Source organism: Limulus polyphemus, unplaced genomic scaffold, assembly GCF_000517525.1.
Source record: "Limulus polyphemus unplaced genomic scaffold, Limulus_polyphemus-2.1.2 Scaffold3171, whole genome shotgun sequence".
NCBI classification, from domain to species: domain Eukaryota; kingdom Metazoa; phylum Arthropoda; class Merostomata; order Xiphosura; family Limulidae; genus Limulus; species Limulus polyphemus.
In genome coordinates this window covers 61,438-83,672 of record NW_013668781.1, presented here as the reverse complement: position 1 = coordinate 83,672, position 22,235 = coordinate 61,438, and the positions used below count along the sequence as shown (strand labels likewise).

The 22,235-nt window shown below is 34.8% G+C and overlaps 1 protein-coding gene across 6 annotated transcripts in view; it reads right to left on the bottom strand.

Annotated features, from left to right (window-relative positions):
* LOC106468808 (phosphatase and actin regulator 2-like) overlaps positions 1 to 22,235 on the bottom strand; it is a 77,325-nt gene that overhangs the window by 49,134 nt on the left and 5,956 nt on the right. The window contains exon 1 of one of the 6 annotated variants that reach the window (XM_013929246.2): positions 9,719 to 9,899. The exons of 3 other annotated variants lie outside the window; for them this stretch is intronic. In XM_013929246.2, the coding sequence (XP_013784700.1) occupies positions 9,719 to 9,773 (55 nt within the window). In that variant the 5' untranslated portion in view covers positions 9,774 to 9,899. Of the gene's footprint in view, positions 1 to 2,970; positions 3,093 to 5,449; positions 5,600 to 9,718; positions 9,900 to 22,235 lie in introns of those variants that run through there. 2 more of the 6 variants (XM_022397164.1, XM_022397162.1) reach the window with 2 other exon arrangements.

Here is a 22,235-nt window from a genome sequence, read left to right as displayed (position 1 = left end):
TCAAGCTTTCAGAAGAATCATACGGGTGGACGGTTATTATTCATTGCCAATTTTTAAGCACAAATTTGCTAAATTTTATGAAATTCTCCTAATTAAGAGCGTTTAGTGTCACGTGATATTAGCTTAAGCAAATAACGTGATGATACTTGATACAGCTGTACCGAGTGCATGCGGGTGACGAGAAGAAACTGTTAATTCAGTTTCCACAGGATTGCTAGAAAGGAAGTTATTAATACTGTCAACTTGTATACATTCTGAAAAGAGGTATAGCAATGTGTTTATTAACAGGAGCGATGGTTTAGCGATGTTCCACTTTCTGTTGCTCAGACTGTGGTAATCCAAACTATCCTATATTTTCAGTGGAAGTGCTCTAGTGGACCCTTATTTCACATTCCAAATTTTAAAGCAATACATTATGAAATACACGGGATATAAAATCTCAAAACTTGATTGAATTTCTTCCTATTTCTCTTCTTCACAATGATCACACCAAAATTTTATTTGTTAAAACACATACTTAAGTTTGATGTTATTCTTTTAAATTTAGTACACTGATAGATATTTATAGCTTACATTGGGTTCAAACTTGGACTTAATATAAAATGTGCAAAGTTATTCAACAAAAACAGCTCAATTTTGACCCAATTTTTTGAGCATGCCCACGCAAAAAGTCATGTGAGCTATCGGTCTGAAATTCTTACCAAAGTTTCATCTAAGATTAATTAAAGTGGACCATTTTTAGTTTCTTGTCATTCGGATTAAAGATATATCTTTTAAAGAGGTAAACTACCACCATATATTTTACGGAATCTGGTTGGTTCTGTAAAGTATAGGCCCGTTACGAATAATAGGTTTGCGATCCTAAAGTTAATGTTGGTTACTATCGAGTGTCACTTTCTTATTTGCTGTGGTTTGTTGGTGTGTATTTATATTTTATTTTATCCATCATCATGCCCGATTTAACAAAAAACAGGGCCTAGCTAACTAATGAATCAATATTTGCTGTAAAATTCTTATCACTGCTATAAGTGTAGCTACCAGTTTGACCGCCAATTTTGATTTCATTCCTTTAAGTCTCACGCTCAATCCTTTTTCGGTCTCACCTTTTTTCACAACTAAGGTGTTTCTGATTAGATAATATTTATTAAAACAGGGTAAAGCCCTAAAAATGAGAGAGACTATGTGTTTGGGTGGCTTTCTACGCCACCGAAAAACGTAAGAGTCGTTCTTTAATGGGTGTTCCCGGTTTGTAATAAATATTTATTGTGCAACTATTTAATGTTGTATTGCTTTTTAATTTTTAATATTAAACATATGCATAAGTCCTGTTTAATACATTTATGTTACAATATGTCAACTACGTTACACCTGCCATACCCAGTTCTATAACTTACCAATAAAAATATTTCTATTTAATGCTTTCTAATACGAACTGAGCGCAACAACATTTATGTATTATACAGGCCTATCAACAGTAATGTTTTCTGATGTCACAGAAGTCTCGGGCAGAAAGGGATATTATGTATTCAAAATGAATAAAACAAACCTAGATGCTAGCGTACTCATTCTTGAAATCATATACTGTCCCATAATAAGTAAGCATTTCTTTTAATTCCATGCAACCGTAATAAACTGGGATGGAAATTTCACTGGTTTAAACAGAAATATACGTCTTCTATATAAGCAATAATAAATTAAATCCTGAACACTAGATAATCTACCAACAAACTAATCAACGTTAGGTACTAGAATATAGGTCATAATACCGTGTCCTGAACACTAGATAATCTACCAACAAACTAATCAACGTTAGGTACTAGTATACTGGTCATAATACCGTGTCCTGAACACTAGACAATCTACCAACAAACTAATCAACATTAGGTACTAGAATACTGGTCATAATACCGTGTTCCCTTCGCAGCAAAACATAGACCAAATCGGGTAAAGAATTTCCCTATTCGCTGTTAATAAAAAAATAATAATAGCACTTCTCTTTTAACATCATACTTTTAACACTTGCTATATAACTGAATTTCCCTTCTCTGTTAAGATAATATTTCTTAACAGTTGCTATGTTATCGAATTTCCCTTCAGTTAAGGTAATACTTTTCATGGTTGCTTAGTAGCAATTGTATTTAATGTAGCTATATACTTACATTTAAGTACACAATTTAAGTTTCAATTGATTGCTGTTTATAATGAAGACAAGTTAACCGGTTTAATATTACCAATATTTATCACTGATTAATACACCCTAAATATATTTAAAAACTTTAAGAAGTTGATTTTAGTCTGTATAATTTTTCACTCCTCTCACTTCAATGTTGAACTCTGCATTGCACCATATAAATTATCATCTTTCTGACGTTTTGGGTTTCTTAAAAATTACTATCTAGTTATATTTAGCATTTACTTATATAACTCTAAGCTGAGATTCACGACAGACTAAGCCAAGTATTCATATACAGAATACTGCATAGTATGCATAATCTATTCAACAGGTATAATTCGAAATGGTAAATGTTACTCAACCAGCCAAATGACATGAAAACAGCTTATGGCTGACTATTTTAGAGCAGATTGGAGGTGTAAAAGAGTTGCAAAAACACATAAACAAAACAAGCAAACAAAAAACCTGAAAAAGGTACGGAAGATTTCAGCCTGATCTGTATGTTTTTGGTATAATAACACGAACTGTTTCTAGTAGTATGAACAACACTATTTCTTGCTCAAGGAAAATACTTTGAAACGAAGCGTTATGTCTTCTATCATATTATGCTCAATAAAACCAAAGCCTTAAGAATGAAAAATGTTTACAGTGCTTTATAAGCATTTATTAATCTAAGTCGTGTCTGAGAAGGGTTTGTTTGTTAGTTAATTTTGAAGTGATAGACCTGAGGGAAGACAGCCAGTCAACACCACCCACAGCTAACTCTTATCAAACTGAATAGTGGGGGTTCAACTCACTCTTATGGTGCATCCACGGCCCCAGAGAGCGAAGAGCAATTTGTTTGAAGAAGTAACGGGACGCGAATCAGGGACCATCAGCTCCGCAATCTGACACAACAACCAGTGGTCTTCTCGGCCCGCCTGTGATGAAAACTAGAATTCTTAACCTGAACTTCACCTTATGCGCAGTAGACTAAAGGGCCAGATTAGATACTTCTTTAGAGTTTAGGCAGAGTCGTCTGTAATCTTGAGTTAGTAATTAACGGGAAGAAAATCAGCCTGCAACACCCACCGCCACAAGGATCGTGTTTCAACAGATATTTTTTAATTCACAGATGAAAGTGTGGAGCACGTTCTGCGACCTTACCGCAGCTAGACATGCTAACCAATGGTATTTCATTCAATTTAAAACGGTACTGGAAACACGAGCACGCACTGTACTGTGTTCAAAGTTTAGAATTTTTATTAACCCACTTACTTAAAAAACAAACAAGCTGATTTCAAAACTCAATTACAGTACTTATTTAGCCATGGAAATTAAGAACGTCCAAATATATAATGTTTTAACAAGTAACACGAAAATGAAAAATAAATTCCGAATCTTCAAACTAAAATTTACAAAATGGTCCCTAGAAATATTTTGGAAATTGCGGTTATATATACCATATGAGTATTTCCATTCTAGGTACAGTTGAGATGAATGCAGTTTGGCTCATTATCAATTTTGTTTCTTATACTCGTAGTTTCGAAAATTTAGTTTACGCACAGACAGACGCAAGGTTCTCTACATGATACGATACATCAAATTTTGTTTTCAAAGCTATGAAATTGGTGACATTACACTGCTCTGTTTATATGTCTTAGCTTTGTAAATCAAACGAGTGGTTTTTTATTTTAGTTTAGAAATGCTCACAAAATGATAGTGGCCAGTTAACAGTTTGGTTTGTTATGTAACTTTTCACTGGAGCATGTTGTTTGTTGTGGAACTTTTCACTGGGGCATGTTCGTTATGTAAATTTTCATTGGAGCATGTTGTTCGTTATGTAACAGTGAAACATTACATAACAAACAACATGCCCCAGTGAAAAGTTACATAACAAACAACATGCTCTAATGAAAAGTTACATAACAAACAACATGCTCTAATGAAAATGAAAAGTTACATAACAAACAACATGCTCATAACAAACAACATGCTCCAGTGAAACATTACATACAAACAACATGCTCCAGGGAAAAGTTACATAACAAACAACATGCTCCAGGTAACGTTTCACTGGAGGATGTTGTTTGTTATGTAACGTTTCATTAGAGCATGTTGTTTGTTATGTAACTTTTCACTGGAGCATGTTGTTTGTAATGTAACTTTTCACTGGAGCATGTTGTTTGTTATGTAACGTTTCACTGGAGGATGTTGTTTGTTATGTAACGTTTTATTAGAGCATGTTGTTTGTTATGTAACTTTTCACTGGAGCATGTTGTTTGTAATGTATCTTTTCACTGGAGCATGTTGTTTGTTATGTAACGTTTCACTGGAGGATGTTGGGACCAAGATCGTTTTAGTTCCTCACTTTATCATAATTTATGTAACAGGAACCTGGGTATATAAAAACCTAAATCGAGTTGTTCAATGTAAATCCAAAACAACCATTACTCATAACAAATAAATTACTATTTAAATAAAACAATAAAAAATTATGAATAACGTACAAAAGGTATAATTTTTAAAGTAAAATGTCTGCTGTCATAGCACTCAAAAGAGTTGGGGATATTCCGTCTAGTAAGCATAATCCAAGAAACGTAAATGGATAACGAGACAGCTGTAAGTGAAAATTAACTGGAAGTTAGTTGTTTTAACCCACAATGGTAGTAGGTGTTGAGACGTTGTGGGTAAAAACACCCATCAATTACCCTCTAGCTAATCTTCCGTGAATTTGTTTTGCATTTACACTGAACATCTTGATTTAGGTTTTTATACAAATCTTTGACATTGTTATATAGTGCTGATTTTATAAGCTGTGTAAAAGTGATGCAATTTACAGAATTAGAATAGTTTATTTACACACACACACACATACATATCTAGTGTCAATTACATTTGCTCACAAGTCGAGGAGAGACTGAACGTGATTGAAGAATGCAGAACTTTTACTTTCCTCACGTGCGACTGGTTCTTTGATGACCTTGAGTGTTAGATTATAGAGGTAGTCAGGGCTCACCGATATCTCCAGCTAAGCAAGTTTCACCCAAACCTGATTTACACGCTGTTAAGGGTCTTCAACATTCACTGATTCAGTATAAAGCTTCCTTCATAGACACTGGGGATTTAGTGAAGCTAGCATTATCTACTACTTCTTGTTTTAATAAATGAACTATTTGCATAAAATGGTATTTGATCCAAGTTAAAAGTGAAACATTTACCACATCTTGTATTATGTGTAGCTACTTCAATGCTTTTTTTGGATATTTAAATGTAAACGGCGTACGACGTTCTTACCTGTAAATTAATGTCTATACTTCACATCCCTGTCCTTGAAGTTCGAATGTCACTGTCGTCGGGATTTGGTCCATGTTTGGCCCAAGGAGGGTCAGATTCAGCGTTGACCTCTTCCTCTCTGTCACTGTTAAAGTATCCAATGGCTAATCTTCAAAAAGACCGCTGGCTACAGCGCCACCTCCCTTATAATACAACTTCGTTATGATTGTCTTGGAACTTTTAGTTTTGAATATATGCAGAGGTTTCTATTGTGACGTCATAATAACGCCTAGAGCGCGGCTTCCACACGTACACGCTGCAGGTAAATAACTGTAAACATGTTTGAGAGAAACTAATATTTCCTTTGCTATACTTAGTTTTTGTTACACTTTATACAACATATTGATATTAGCATTTAGAAGTTTTTTTACTGCTCAGAATTCTGAATATTAAATAAACTATTACTGTTTATAAAAAAGTATACAAATATAAATTGTTTTCATATTTTCCAATGGGATTTGTTTGTTGTTCAGTGCAAAGAAAGCTATGCAATAAGTTATCTGTGTTCTGCCCACAGCGGATATCGAAACTCAACTTTTAGCATTATAAGATCTGACTTGCTGCCGAGCCATCGGGGGACGTTTTCCAATGACGTTAATTCTATTAAGCGTAAACTATAAGCAAGTAAAGTTTGTGAGTAGTGTGTGTGTGGTGGGGGGGGGGGGGGCATTGCGAAATCTTTCTATACTACACAACTGTGCATAAGTCATAGTCAAGTTTCGTATTTACACTAAGGTTTTTACGTATACGAACAGAGCTAAGCGGTATTGTTCTATTTTATTACTGTACAACGTACGAATCTAAAGATAGAAAATTGTGTGGGCGTGGTTATCGAAAACTTGTGTGAAAAAAAAATCAAACCAAATGTGCTATATATTTATATTAATGCAGTTACTAAGGCTATATACTGCCATCCCTAATTTTGATCTATTTCAAGAGGGAATGCAGCCAATCAGCAACATTCTATCACCCATGCTAAGGGATCGAATGCTGCTACTCTTTCAATGTACCCACCGCTTAATGTGCGGGGAACATTGTGTGGCATTATACAGAACCGAACCCGGTTCGCCAGATCAGAACCACAGAGCTCAGCCTGCGCCCTTAGAAAATGTATCTTTGAATGATATTGGCATAAAGTTTTGCAAATTTCAGTTAGCGGATTTTTCTTCCCATAAATGAAACAAAAAGAAAAGAGTAAGACGTTTCTTAAGCCCTCGTGAAACACCAAGACCAAGTAAGTGGTGTATTCTGTTGTTGAATGCATGACACAAGTTCAAAGTTAATTTGGACAAGTCATATGTTTCTACTGAATACCGTATCAACCTGGTACGGAATGCATTCGATTTATAAACTTCTTACGGACCCTAAAATTTGAGAGTTTTGATCTTAAAACAATATTTGGTTTGGTTTGAATTTCGCGCAAAGCTACACGAGGGCTATCTGCGCTAGTCGTCCCTAATTTAGCAGTGTAAGACTAGAGGGAAGACAGCTAGTCATCACCACCCACCGCCAACTCTTTTACCAACGAATAGTGGGATTGACCGTCACATTATAACGTCCCCACGTCTGAAAGGGCGAGCATGTTTGGTGTGACGGGGATTCGAACCCGCGACCCTCAGATTACGAGTCGAGCGCCCTAATCACCTGGCCATGCCGGGTCTTAAAACAATATCTGCACGAAAAAGCTGATTATATCTAGAATGCATTCCATATGTATATTGATAGTCGATAAATTCTACAATCCGCTTCTAACATTGAAACTTATCTTGTACGTACGGAATATGACTTTAAAATTCCCAATCACTTCAAATTTCAGTCACTAATGGTCACTTCTGCTTCGAGATATTTGAAATTGAATCAACTTGATGCTTGTTCAAACATGGATTACTGCAATTTCTTTTCTAAAGTAAAAGTCAATAACACAAGTTCTAAGTGAAGAAACGACTAAGCTTGTATTAGTTTGTATAAAAAATCATGGTAATAATAATTATTGGTTTTGGTTTCTTGTAATAATGACAACACTTTTGATGGCGAGCTGGAAACTTTGAAATACAAAGATTGAACATTTGTTCAAGTATCAGCAAAACACGTGAGGCAAGAATAAAGTTGATCTTCAAGGGAAAAACAACAATCACATTTGAGATGAACAGCTGAAACGGACTGTTTGGAGGCTGTAAAGAGGCGTTTACAGCTGTTAACAGCTACTGTCAATAATTTAAATTGATTGTGATAGCCGCTGTAAAATCCAGGGTACTTTTCCGTCATGCCCCCGCAAATTTTACAAGCTTTTCCGCAATTGTAATAACTTTTAAAATATATATAAATATGCATTGCATTCATGTTGTAAAAACTTACCATTTGCGGGGGTATAACGGAACAGTACCAAATACAGATCACACTATAAAAGTTATTCAACTTGTTGATATATAAAAAGTATAAACCACAACTATGTCGTATCCCAGCTGGCCCGAAGAGCTCAGGTATTGATTTGTTTGTTTGATGGTGTTAAGCACAAAGCTACACACAATGAGTTATCTGTGTTGAGCACACCACGGGTATCGAAATCCGGAATTTAGCGTTATATTCTATAAGCTTTGAGATTTACCGCTGAATCACTAGGAGGCACTTGATATAGTACTGTTGCGTCAGCGAGGTCACGTGACTAATGTCACGCCACGTTTCTAGAACTATCTTGTTCCTCCGTGAATGCCCTAGCATTTACTAGATATATGTCTGTCTGGTATATATATAAGACGCTCACAACGTGACAACAATGTGTGTAGGTAGTGAGTAATTGAACTGCAGTCAGAAGGTTAATTAATTTTCCGTAACTTCGTTCCGACTGAAATTTTAGCGACACAAGTCCTTACTTAATAAAACTGGTTTATTCTTTCTGAATATAACTTTACCGATACACTTATTTTCAACAGTCGCTCTATAACAAACGTTTTAACAACGAACGTTAACTTCAACAATAAAACGGAGACGTAACAGTATAGATGTACAGTTGATACTAATGAAACGTTATTATACATTCTTATTTCATTCATTCAGAAGTTCTTATTATGAGCCGCGGCATAGAGGTTCTAAGTTGTTTTTTTTTTTTTTCAAATACAAACTTTTAGCTCGTAGCTCCGTCATCTCTTTACCGATTTCAGATATAATCATAGTTTTGGACTCAGGAGGTCAAACCCATTTGATTGATGTATTTGACCAAACCCAAGGTCTGATAGAATAATTTACTATAATCGTGCCTAAAAATAATTTCAATTTTAGGGTAGGCTTCTAGAGACCCTGATCAGTAATAAAATCGAAATATAGCTAATAAAAAGAAAAATAAAGGTCCCTGATTAATTCACTCTAATCCTGCATACAAGAATTGCCGCGGCTATTAAAGATTCCGTCTTGGTATTAATAATTAACAGTTTATCTTTGTTAACAGCACGTTTTGAAATTGTAACAGCCACTGTTAATATAATTTAGAGTTACGACAGTCACTGCTAATAGAATGTCGTTTAAAGTCGTGATAATTTGTCAACATAATGTATTTTAAAGTTGTGACGGCCGCTGTTAACACTATATCTTTTAAAGTTATATTCAGTGTTGTATTGCAAGAAGTGCTGGTAATTTCATTCACAAAAACGCTAGTATTATTGGTATATAACGAAGATTACTGATAACCTAACAGAATATTACGTCACATACGTCCTAGTTTCCTACATATAAAATTCTTATAATTATCAGAGATCCTTCCTACACTGAAGTTCATTTCGAGTTACGTTTTTCAACAGGTAATAGTAATACTAAATAATACACAGCTTTATAAGGAATAAAAGTGAGGATTTTCTCTAGTTATCTTTTATAAAGGAAAAATAAATAAATACTTTATGGCAAAATAGTTTGTACGAATGGTTCCGAAAGCACCGTAAATAAATGCACCAAAAACATCAGCCTCTGTAACTTAGTATAACAAATGTAACTCAAATACATTTACCTTACTCCGAAAATAAAACCATTGGAACACAATCTTGATTTCTCCCAGTTTATCAAATTTTCAAAACAAACGATATTGAGTAAATTATGCAGTTTATCTCACAAAAATAGTTATAAGAATAACACAGTACAGTATTTCCTTACTTGAGAAACCTACGTTCCCAAGTGAATGAAAATTAGTATTAGTAGTAATACTAATAGTATGAACTGAAATGGCTGATAATAAAACAAGCTTACCTCTCAAAAACACGTGCCTTCCTCGTGTCATGCCTCCCCACCTTCGCTCCCCCATGAAACCCACAAGGAAATTTTTACAGTTGTTTTTCAGCTATTTTAAATTAACTGGAAAACACACAAACATCACACCCTTCTCCTCACAATACTATTCAACTACCCTTACGTAAACTGCACCACCAGTGCGCGCTTTCGTGTCACGTGATCACCTTGAAGTAGTCAAAGTAGAGATGTCGAAAATTATCGCACATTTTTCAACGTAGAGCGCAGCACTTGCTGGTAAGTAAAAGAAATGTCATCATAAAACTTTCAGGAACTTACTGCTTATAGGTAATAACTCACATGACAAGCAAGTAATAAAATTAGAAAATAAAAGAGGCTACACGTACTACATGTTACTAATGTTCCATTCCGGATGCGAAGTGTTTATGTTCTCTACTGCACATATTCTGTTTAGTAACAATGACTGTGGAAAACCAAAATTTATTTGTTACAGAATTATACTTAGTGCTACAACATAACAGTTTCAGTTACCATACTACTCTTAACCACATCAGCCTTACCAATGATTTAGTATCTTTTCTCCAACTGCGGTCAGTAGACGTCAGTCAGTTATTATTATTTTTATTATTCACCCCAAAGTGACTACTGAGTAACTTGCACATGAACTATAATTACTAAAAAGTTCTGTAAACAAAAGTATGAAAAAATCCGAAATTAAAAAATACACCATTGGAAGTATTGGCTTGTGCGCGTATTTACTTAACTGTAACAAAAAATAATAATAGTCAAGCTGGTTACACGTTTTGAAACCAAATAAATATTATAAATTACTTGTTATAACTGATAATTAAAGTATATATTTGTGTCTTAGATGAATGACGGTGTGTGTTTATGACAGACAATACGCACTATCACAAATAGGGGTAAAAAACATTCCTGTCAGCGCTTATAAAAACTTACTGACTGTATAAAAGTGATGAAAGACTGAATGTTTGATTTGGACCTATAGCAAATTAGTAACAATTATACTATCATTAAATTTTGATAATGCAAACATAGATTATAACTAAAAATTAACCCAGTAAATTATGTATGTTGTAAAATAAAAACATAATTATTTACACTCATCAGTTGGGTACCTTACTGCTTGCGAATGTTTTCGGCCTTAACCTCAATAATACCTCACGAGGTTCGGCTAACTAGGAGGCTTAGGTAAATCCTAAGTTCATATACTAACTAAAAATATGTTTAAGTGCAAAGTTACACAGTGGTCTGTCTGCGTTCCTACTCCAGGGATCGAACCCTGGATATTTGTGTTATACGCACTCAAGCTTACCACCAACCAACACGAGAAAACGTTGCAAAAGAAAAGAAAACTGGTAAATACAAGGACATTTTGCTACTCGAAATAAAGCTTAATTTGGTCTCTGAAATAAAACACTAATGTCATTTCAGACCTTTAAATAAGGACGCTAAACATGCATAAAATTAACCATAAATATGAAAATTCTGGTGCACTCAATGTTCAACTGTGTGTGTTTACAACAAATGTGATATACCTTAAGAAAGCATATCAAACGCAGGTATATTACCCCTAGCGTGACTCAAGCCGAGTACTTACACTGGAGTTTATTACAGTTATCCGTAATTAATAATGAGGTTATGCATTGAAAAGGAAATGTGATTCACAACTTTAGTTTGGTTCAATTCGCAACTGGAAACTAATTACATATTTGAAAAACAGCAACACACATATGAATTTTATTCTTTATTACGTTTCATATATCTACTGAAGACGGTATTTTGCTTCGTCTACTCTTACGGATAGAAATTTCTTATATACATTTACGAATTACATCATTATACCAAAATGAATCACGGATCGTGCCATCTAGTAATAAAAATTGCAAATTTTCAAATTACTTTACATCACTTTCGCTTAATAACATATATTTAAGATTAGATTTTTATTTCCGAAAAATAATATATGGGTATAGAAGTGTAAAAATAATCTGCATATTTTAAGATTACTTTAAGCAAAAGAGTACTACATGTATATACGTGTTAAAGATTTCCTTATTTTTTCATCGGAGGTGAAATTCAAAAAAGAATCTACGACGTAAGGCCTAATGAACTCTTTGATCGGTCGTACCTTCTGCTGTGGACTGTAGTTAGTCCGATGTATAATACTAAATAATAAATTCGACGAAATGTTATAGCATTATTCACATTCCTAAATTACTTTAGGTTACTATGTGATGAAGTAAAACAGATTCAAAACCCCATAGACAGTATTACCTGTAGTCTTGATGTAGAAATAAAAGCGATTGCAACGCCATAATTTTTTACCAGGTTGCTCAAGTATAATCGTTTAATTGCAATTTCTACTAAATATGCAGAACATACATCATAAAATACAGAGTCTAATTGTTTTTTCCAGATATAAGAGTACCAAAGCACTAGAAATAGAACAATATAATAAATGTTAAAACAATAACCCAGTTTTTATTTTGTTTTTATAAATTTGACGAGTACAACTACATTCGGAGAAAGAAAAATTGAGGCCACGATATGGTAAACTGGATTTCTATTATGATCATAGCCTATAATATAGGTGACATATTTATAATATTATAATCAAAAATGTATAATCTATTCGTCTAGCTTCACTTGGAAGTTGGAGTACTGTTTACAGTTGTGGTATCTTTATCAAAATTTCATTTTGGTTCAATTCGCAACTGGAAACTAATCACATATTTGATAAAAACAACAACAAAAAATAAATAAAATATGCAACAAACTTAAGTTTTCAAACAACAGGCTAGACTGGCTAGTCCTCAGGCTCAAGTAAAACATTTCATTTTTTATAACAGGGTACTTGGCTTATAAAATGATTTGCCATCAGTAGTAGCAGTGGTAGACACTTTTGAAAAGTTCAATGGAATAATTGATTACTTCCAGAAAATTAATGGGTGGGTTTATATTTTTACTTTTAATATATAAGGTCAGTTGTGTGAAGGATAGCACTGAAGTACCAAGTGGCTCTTGTCCTGTATAAGTTACATTAAACAGAATGATTTACGTAAAAATACATGTAAACAACTTTTAACTTTCCATTCGATTATAAACTGTTTTTAATGTAAGCTACTAACAGAAGCCAAGTTCCTACAAAAGTATTATTTCAATCCCTCCCCATCATTATAATTAATATGAAAAGTATGGTAAGGGTAAGACCAGAAAAAACTAGGAGAGAGATTCTAATGCTGAATAAAATGGAATATTAGCAATTATAAAAAATATGGTTAATTGTAACAATTTAATGTGACTACATCTAGTATGATGGCAATAATACTATTTATTTATCAGTACTTCTCTCTTAATATAACTAAATAAAGACACTATAAATGTATTACATTAAAAGAAACCTGGCAACCTGAGTGCTTTACTGCCTTTACTAATATGGTAAATGTGTAACACAACACTAAAGATATCTCACAATGAAATAAACTGAAAATCTGAGTGCTTTACTGCCTTGACTAAAATGGTAGATGTGAAACAAAACAAGTTATGATGTCAAGGAACCCACTTGAGTAAATCTAAAACACATATGGCTGATATGGGTATTAAAAAACTTTTATTTAAAAAACATGTAACTTGTTATTTGTATTGTGTTTTTTATACCCACATGAGCTGTCCCTATTATAAAATACTAATTAAGCAAATTAGATACATAACAAAGAAATAGATAAATCACAATTAAAGAAAAGCAATAACCTTTTACTTTTCAGCACTTTCAAAATATTTATTAGTGCTTTACGGTTATTTTGTTTAATTAAATGTTATTATAGATATGTATACTTAACTTCAGCCCACAAGTTTCAGAGTTGTATTTACTTAGAGTAAAATTTTCACACATTACAAACCTTGCTAAGACTATTGTAAAGTTTTGCATACAAGTTGTGCTTTCAGATACACAGATGGTATTATTTTACAGAATTATAACAGTTTTCTAGATACAGCCATACAAATTTATTCACCAGAACTCACTCTATAAAAAGGCTCTTATACTGAAAACAAAGCACATTATCTAAACTTAGATATCAGAATTACTAATCATACATCAAACTTTCAAATTTGAAGTTATAAACTTTCCATTTCCAAATACAAATATACTAAATAAGTTATGTTGCAGTATTTACTATTCTCAGTTTATTAGGTACAACACAATTTGGTTTTCATTACAAGATTTTGTGGATAGAACTCATAAAACCACTACTTTTTCATAATTTGGTTTCTCATTGTTCATATTATTACAAAATTCATCTACTTCTGTGGGAAAAATCAACACTACTCTTGCAACAGATTATGTGTTTAGATGTTTTACAGAATATGACAACCTTTTAAAAACTCTCACAGCTACATTTTAATTCCTTAAAATACTGTTTAAAATAATGGTGAAGGATTTATCGCATTGACCACCACTGGCTTTTCCTTCCATTATTTTAAGATTATTATATATTGTTGAAATATTAGTTATATAACAGATCTGTATATAACATGACATTATTAGTTTTGTTACAATAACTTTTTCTAACAATTATTGTATTTTTCCTTCCTCAGTAGTCTTATTGAAGTTTCTACGTTTTAGAGGCTTATCATATTTCCTTTTCAGCTTTTACAGAAGATTTAACATAATTTAATACTTCTTGTTGCCAAGCTCTATGTGTTTGTTACAGAGGATAGTTAAAGTAAACTTTGTTAGTTATTATGTTTGGCATATTGTTTTCTTTATACTACATTCAACACTGTTACATTTTCCTGGATAGTTTAGATATGATTTTATTTTTGATCATATTCATATCTTCATAAACAATAGTTTTGGTTGTATTATGGGAATAGTACTGCTACAAATGTGACACAGTTTAAACAATAACATGTGTCTAATACAGATATTACTCTCCTGTAGGGACAATAACATGTGTCTAATACAGATATCACTCTCCTGTAGGGACAATAACATGTGTCTAATACAGATATCACTCTCCTGTAGGGACAATAACATGTGTCTAATACAGATATTACTCTCCTGTAGGGACAATAACATGTGTCTAATACAGATATTACTCTCCTGTAGGGACAATAACATGTGTCTAATACAGATATCACTCTTCTGTAGGGACAATAACATGTGTCTAATACAGATATCACTCTTCTGTAGGGACAATAACATGTGTCTAATACGGATATCACTCTCCTGTAGGGGTGGATTTTTCTTTGGTCAAAAGTTGCAATATGGTGGAATAGAGAAAACAAACATGTTAAGTTCACAATATCAAACTTTTCTTGCACAACACTAGTTCAGACAGCTAGTGTTTCTATCTTCTCTAAGTAACGTATATTATATTATGTATTTATTGTTACTTTCATTAACTATATTGGTTATACTATTTTGTATATCAAATGTCATTATTTTTTATTTTAGTTTATTCTTTATTAGTAGCTTAATATATACATTTAGGACTAACCTAAATCTTTTAAGCTGGCTGAACCTCGTGAGATATTAATGGGTTCCAGCCAAACCAAAAAATATCATTCATTATTACAGTAATAACAAGGGTACCCAGCTGATGAAACATGCATTCTAATCTTTACAAGCAGAAATGTAAAATCATATATTTACTTAGCTACAGTGAGTGCCCAGTTGATTTTTATTTCACTCTAAGTACATACTTGCTTTGATCATAAGTTAATATTAATTCATTATTGAAATTAGGCAAAATTCCAAACAGGCTTAATTGTATAAGATTTTTAATTCAAGTAATACTAAAATAATAAAGGTTTTGTACGAAGTCAATCCATAAGAAAAATAACAATTTAAACATCCAAATGAACAAAAATTAATGTATTTTCTTTTATTCATTTATTAAATTCATCAAATGTTTTGATTTGTTAAGTAGAGTTTGTATTTATTAAATAAAACTACTTTACATTACAGCAATTTTCCAGTTATGCAGCAGCACAAAACTACACCCATTCTAAAGAAACAAAACAGAAATAACACTTACTTTTATCAGATGAAAATTGCACAAGTTATCAATGCATTTATAAGATTTATTTTACTATGTTTACTTAGTGACTGCCCACCACTCATTTACTAAGTCACTATGAAGTATAGTAAATAATATAAATAAGACTGATATTTCAGTTTTTATCTTTAATTTCTTCTCTTCATTTCAAAATGCACTGAAAAACCTTGAACCAACCAAGCAGTACAAATATTAAAAGTTCAACTTACATTTAAAACTTGTACTTGTGTATGTTGACTGATAACATTCCATTGAAACCCAAGTATTGCTTGAAACCAGGCTTTATTTGTTCCCATAATTCATTAATAATTCTATTATTAAACAAGTTAAATCATCAAAAAGATAACATATAAATAAAAATACAATCTCACAGTACAAACAAGTCTTCTACAGGTAACAGTTTTACTATTTTCTATGCAAGTCTTCTACTACAGTTATAAAAAAGAGGATTCTTCAGAATCTAGTATAAAATGTACAGCTGTATGTGTGCATATACAAAGATCTCAGATCAAATAAAAATAATTTTAAACAAGTCTTTCATATGACACCATGTCACAATTATTATCCTGCCTTAGTGTATTTTAAGAAACTAATTACTTGTGTTTAACAAGTTGTTACAAATTTCACACCAAGCAGTATTTATAATAGAAAAAATGGTGCCACATAATAAGTGTACTGAGTGCATAATATTCTAATCAAAGAACTTTAAGATCACATAAGCTAAACAGATAATATAGTTCTAACACATTGTTATGGTGTTAACACCTTTTGTTAATGAATAATAATTATATGCTCTGTTGTACATTCTTCTTCTTGGAAAAACCATAAGGGACTGAAAAAAATGTACTTTAAAAATATAATTAGACTAATACTATTGTCTTATGACAAATATAATTGATCATAATCATACTCTTCTACTTGGAAAAACATAAGGGACTATAAACAGAATTTAAGTGCTTAAAATACAACAAGCCTAATACTACTGTTTTATAAGTCAAGACAAATATGAATGATTATGATCATGCTTCACCAATAAAAAGCATTCACACCATAACAATTGCTTTTCTAACAAATTACGTAAACCAGCATTCTGACAGCATTTATTGAATCTCAGGTGGACTGATGAGATTTGGTACTGGGTGAAAATCATCATAGTGTGGATGAAATACTACTATACACTACAGGACCAAATGAAGAATGTAGTGTTTAACAATTCAATAAACCTAATGCTAGTGTCAAATATAATTGACTAGCTCTAATACAGTTTGTGCCTAAAATTATAGGAAGCATCAGTAGTAACACAACTGAACAGATAATTTAACATTAAGATGTTATTGAATATTGTTGTAAGCTATATTTTTAATGTTAGCTAGAGGGAGCAGCAGGCATTAATGATAATGTTAAGATCAGAAGGTGTAATAGGATAGCCCTAGAATGTCTAGAAAATGCTAAGGATGTGATGTAAAAGTTTTCTAGCATATATATATATACAAGATAGTTAAAAGAGTACACATTGTGATTTTAAAATAGAGTGAGCCAATCAGTGTGTTAGTTATCAAGGTTACTTTGTTCAAGTAAGTTGATTTGTTTTAACATATGCTTACAGCAACTTGTGATAGTGTACAAGTTTCACAATTTGTAGAAACATTAAAGGAGTAAATAATGTAATTTATCACTGTTATGTAGACTAGGCATTGAATTATTTTCACCAGATTATTTAAAAGAACCCTCCTACAAAAAATCAACATTACAACATTTGGTGTCAGAAATAGGGTTATTTTGGTAAAATAAAGATAGAACTTTGAATATATTTGAAATAGTTCAACTGTTGAAGATGGCAACCACGAGGTCAAGTTGGGAGATTCAAGCATTATTTGAGAGTATGAAATTATTAAGACATGATCTGGAGGAATGAGACATAAAATTTACTGAGGTCCAAGAAGAACATACTACAAAATTTAAATGAAGAAAATTACAAGAAAACCAACAATAAATTTACAGAAACTTAAAAGAAAACCAAGAAGCTGTGTCCAAGAAGCTGCTTAACCAAAAGATATATGTTTAAAACCAGTTATTCAGAAAGACCCTCATGGCAAACAATTGCTCCATACAGTCTGAAAACAAAGATGTATTGGCCCAGTGGTATTCCTTATACTTACAAGAGAACATATTTATAAATATGCACTACTTGGATGACGTAGATCACGTCGAAACATGTACTTGTAGAGCGATATTTTAAAGTGGAAGCCTTACGACTTCAATAAAATTTTTATTGTGTAAATATAAATGATGTTTTTAATTATTTATTATCATTATAAAAAAGAGAAAAACAAAAAAAACATATTTATGTCAGAAATGGGAAACTACCAATGAATACAGGTAGTACTTTCACAGTCTCTACATTCTGATGCATCTTTCATCTCCACAACCTTCCAATGGCTAGACAGTAGGGTGTTAAGAACATTCTGGAGCAAATAATAGAACACTGCTCATGGATTGGGTGCTGGAGGTCTGTGGATAATTGCTGTAAAACATGCAATCTGCTGTAAGTGGAAAGATCCCTTTAACAAACAGCAAGGGCAGCTACAGCAGTATTGTAACACTGCAATTGGGTGATCACGAAACCCTCTTTTGAAAAGCAGACCATACTGATATATTCAATCGAGGTATGGCAGGGATGAGCAGCTATCCCGTTTTGCTTTACCCATGCCGTTCGTGGATGGTACAGTCCGAGACAGGCCAATTTATGAAGTAAATATCATGAGGTTATTGACCATCCAGTGATCTTGTGAAACACCCCATCTCGAAGGTGAGCGTGCAGAGCAACATTACATACAGAGCGGATTTGGTTGTGTATGTAAAGAATACCTGATCAGGCACCACTCGCTACAGAACGGGATTCAAGAGACAAAATTTGAAGCAAGGGCCCCTGAAATAAAAGAAAGCATTAATAAAGACTTACCTAGTGTCATAGTTGCACCAAAGTCTGAAGTATAGCCACAGGTGGTAGGCAATACCCCGAGGAAGCAGAAACCGCAACGAGATGTAAGTAATGGGAGATGAACATCTGAGGGGTGGTCCACATGCCTCTTTGAAGAATCTCTTCCAAAGGCCGATGAAGACGAGAAGCAAGGAAAATGGTGAGATGTCAGATTTGATGGGAGGTAACATGGAAAAAACACATTGGGAAGGAGACAAAGAGGAATAATCTGACTAGATTAAATGATGAACCCAACTGGTAAGGATATAGGGAGAAAGATCCCGAGAGGAAGAGCATTGCCATAGGATACAGAGACAGGAATGGGAACCTCCGAAGGAAGCCTTACGGGCAATATAACAATGAAGGGCATGCAATGGGCATAGAGGTCTGTCCGAATCAGGACGAGGTAAGGGAAATTGGTGAAAAGGAGGAGTTACCCATGCAAGCCACCAAGGTAACTCCAGATAAAGGAGAATATAGGTTTGATGGTAAAGTTGATAACGAACTGATCCAAATGATGCCACCTGGAGGCGAAGAGGAGAAGGAAATACACCTTAAGGGATAGGCTAAACAAAGAGCATGAGGCAATGGGCTCAAATGGAGGTAAAGCAAGGGAATGGAGTACTATGTTAATATCCCAATCTGGAAGTACTGGACACCTAGGCAGCCGATGTATCCAGAAAGAATGGATCAAAATGACAAGGACAAGGGAAAGAAAGACCCTGTGGTAACTAGAAAAACAGAAAGTATGGGATAGGGCTGTCCGATAACCCAATATTGATATTGAGGAGAACAAAGATCCCTTTTCAAAAAGCTATGTAAGAAACTTGGTGATACCAGAAACCATAAGATGAGAAGCTGGGATACCCCGAGCCAGGACCCAGATGCGAAAAACATTCCATTTCTGCTGATACACAGCCATGGATGAAGGACGAACAGAATGAGCTAAATGAAATGCTACCTGATGTGAGAAACCGGATCTCTTTGCAAGGGGCCGGCCAAAAACGAGGTGTGAAGATGGAGGACGTAAAGTGCGGAATGGAGAACTGGTGACTGGGGTTGATGAAGAAGTTTCGGGGAATAAAGGAAGATGGACGAGTGGCAACAACTGTAGCTGCAGTTTGAGCGGGCGAGTAAAGAGCAATCAGTAAGACTTCGCATGGAGTGGTATGGATGAGGGAGACTACCCGATGAAGTAATTGGATAGGATGATAAACATATAGGAACTTGTTAGACCAATCCTGGCTGAAGGCATCTATAGCCAAAGCCCAAAGATGGGGAATTGGAGACCAAAACAAAGGTATTTGGTGATTGAGGGAGGTGGCACATCCATCAATATGAGTAATACCCCACCAATCACAAATCCACCAAAAAACAAGAGGATGAAGGGACCACTCTGTCGGGTAAACCTGCTTGGGTCGGGAAAGACGATCCACCACAAAATTGAGAGCACCTGGTACATGACACACCATCAAATGGATGTGATGATTGTGGGCCCAAAAGAGAAGATCCAATGTTAGAAAATACAGGGATCTTGCCTGGGTGCCAATTTGGTGATTGATATGAGTCACCACTGTTGAATTGTCAGAATGGATCATGACCAGATGATCTCTGGAAATGGGAAGAAAGTCATCTAAAGCCCGACGAACAGCAAGGAGTTCGAGAGCATTGATATGAAGAGAATGTTCCCCAACAGACCAATGACCCGAAGCTTCCTGGTGATCGACCCACTTACCCCAATCCTGAAGGGATGCATCTATGAACAGATGTAAATCTGGCTGCATGAGAGGAACAAGGACACCTACCGATGTATGAGCCTTGCCCAACCACCATTGGAGATCATCCACAATGTAGGAAGGAATGGTTATAGGAGTATCCAAGAGATCCCAAGCAAGGTTCCATTGGATGTGGAGGACCCATTGAAAGGATTGCATATAAGCCCACCCGAGAGGTATGAGAGGAGTCATAGAAGACCATATCTCCAAAAGCCGTAGAACCTCGTGAGCAGAAAATGAAGGAGCAGACAGGGGATTCTGAATGACCAGTTCTATAGAACAGAGCCGGAGAGGAGAAGGTGGGGCATAACTAAGATGGGTGTTGAAGAAAACACCCAGATGAACGAGGTACTGGGTAGGATGAATTTGATCAATTAGCCCACCCAAGCGGGTTTCAGAAGGAGCTGACGAGTATTACAGGCTACTCCCGTTCGGAATGAGCGAGAAGAAGCTAGTCGTGTAAGGAAAAGTGAAAGCACAACCCCAGACATGAAGATGTAGAGCGAAGGTTCACACCATCTGACAGAAAATGTACAGTGCAAAAGCCAGCCTAAAGAATAGGGCTCACAGATTGGAACACCACCCCATGATGGACAAACCAAAGATAAGGACGAGAAAGCTCTGATATAGGAACATGCAGATAAGCATTGGGGACGTCCATCTTTGTCATCCAAAGACCTGGAGAAAAAGCCTACCAAAGAGTAAGATAGGATTTCATGGTAAAGCATGGAGTGTGAACATATATGATTGAGAAAGGACAGGTTGATGACCAAGTTTGATAGCCTGTTGTGTGTTGAGATCTTGCACTGGCTTTGATAGATGCTGGCAAGACAAGGGATCCCGAGGAAGAGGAAACAGGCACAAAGAACAAGGGAGGAAGGGTAAGAATCTCTCTGACAAAACTTGATGAACTCAAACATTGGAGATGAAAGGACTCCACCAATGAATGAAGATCGCCAGACTAGCTCCAACCAGACCCGAACTTACCAGGTAGTCACCGGAACTGTTGTTGGCGTACCATGCATTGTCGTGAAAAACGATGAACAGGCAAGGGGAGGGTCAGGAGACAGGAATCAGTGCCATGCTCAGCTCTGACTGGGACAAACAGGCCACCAGATGAAGAGTAGATTGTTGTTGGACCAAAGCTACCCTCGACTCAAAAGACTCCTGGATCGTGTCAAACATGAAATGTCTCAAAAACAGGACCATAGGAAGGTCCTATAGATAAGGAGCCAGGAGATGGGTCCATAACAATATGGTATCACAACCCAAAAGGTCTCAACAAGAAACAAACCACGTTTGCACAGCCAGAGTTGAAGATGACAGGCAGGCCAATGTGGAAGTGAGGAGGAAGAGGACATCCCCAGAAAACCCCTCAGGGTTCCTGTGAAGAGCCTTAGATAGGAGACGGATTGAGGAGAAGTGCCTCAAAAAGTCGTCAGGGTAAGAGAAGGGGGGAATACTGGGCATTGGTAAGATGTATGGGAAATTTGCCCCCCCCTAAACAGGCAAAACTTAACCCAACAATTGTTTGTCCAGATATGCACAGTATTCCCAAGGGCAAACTGATCTGAACCCTGTGGGGCAAGACATACTAATGCCATCACTTTACTGTCATGTGAAATAGCTCAGTGTGAACCTGAATATCAGGGGAAGGGGGAAAAACTAAATAAGGT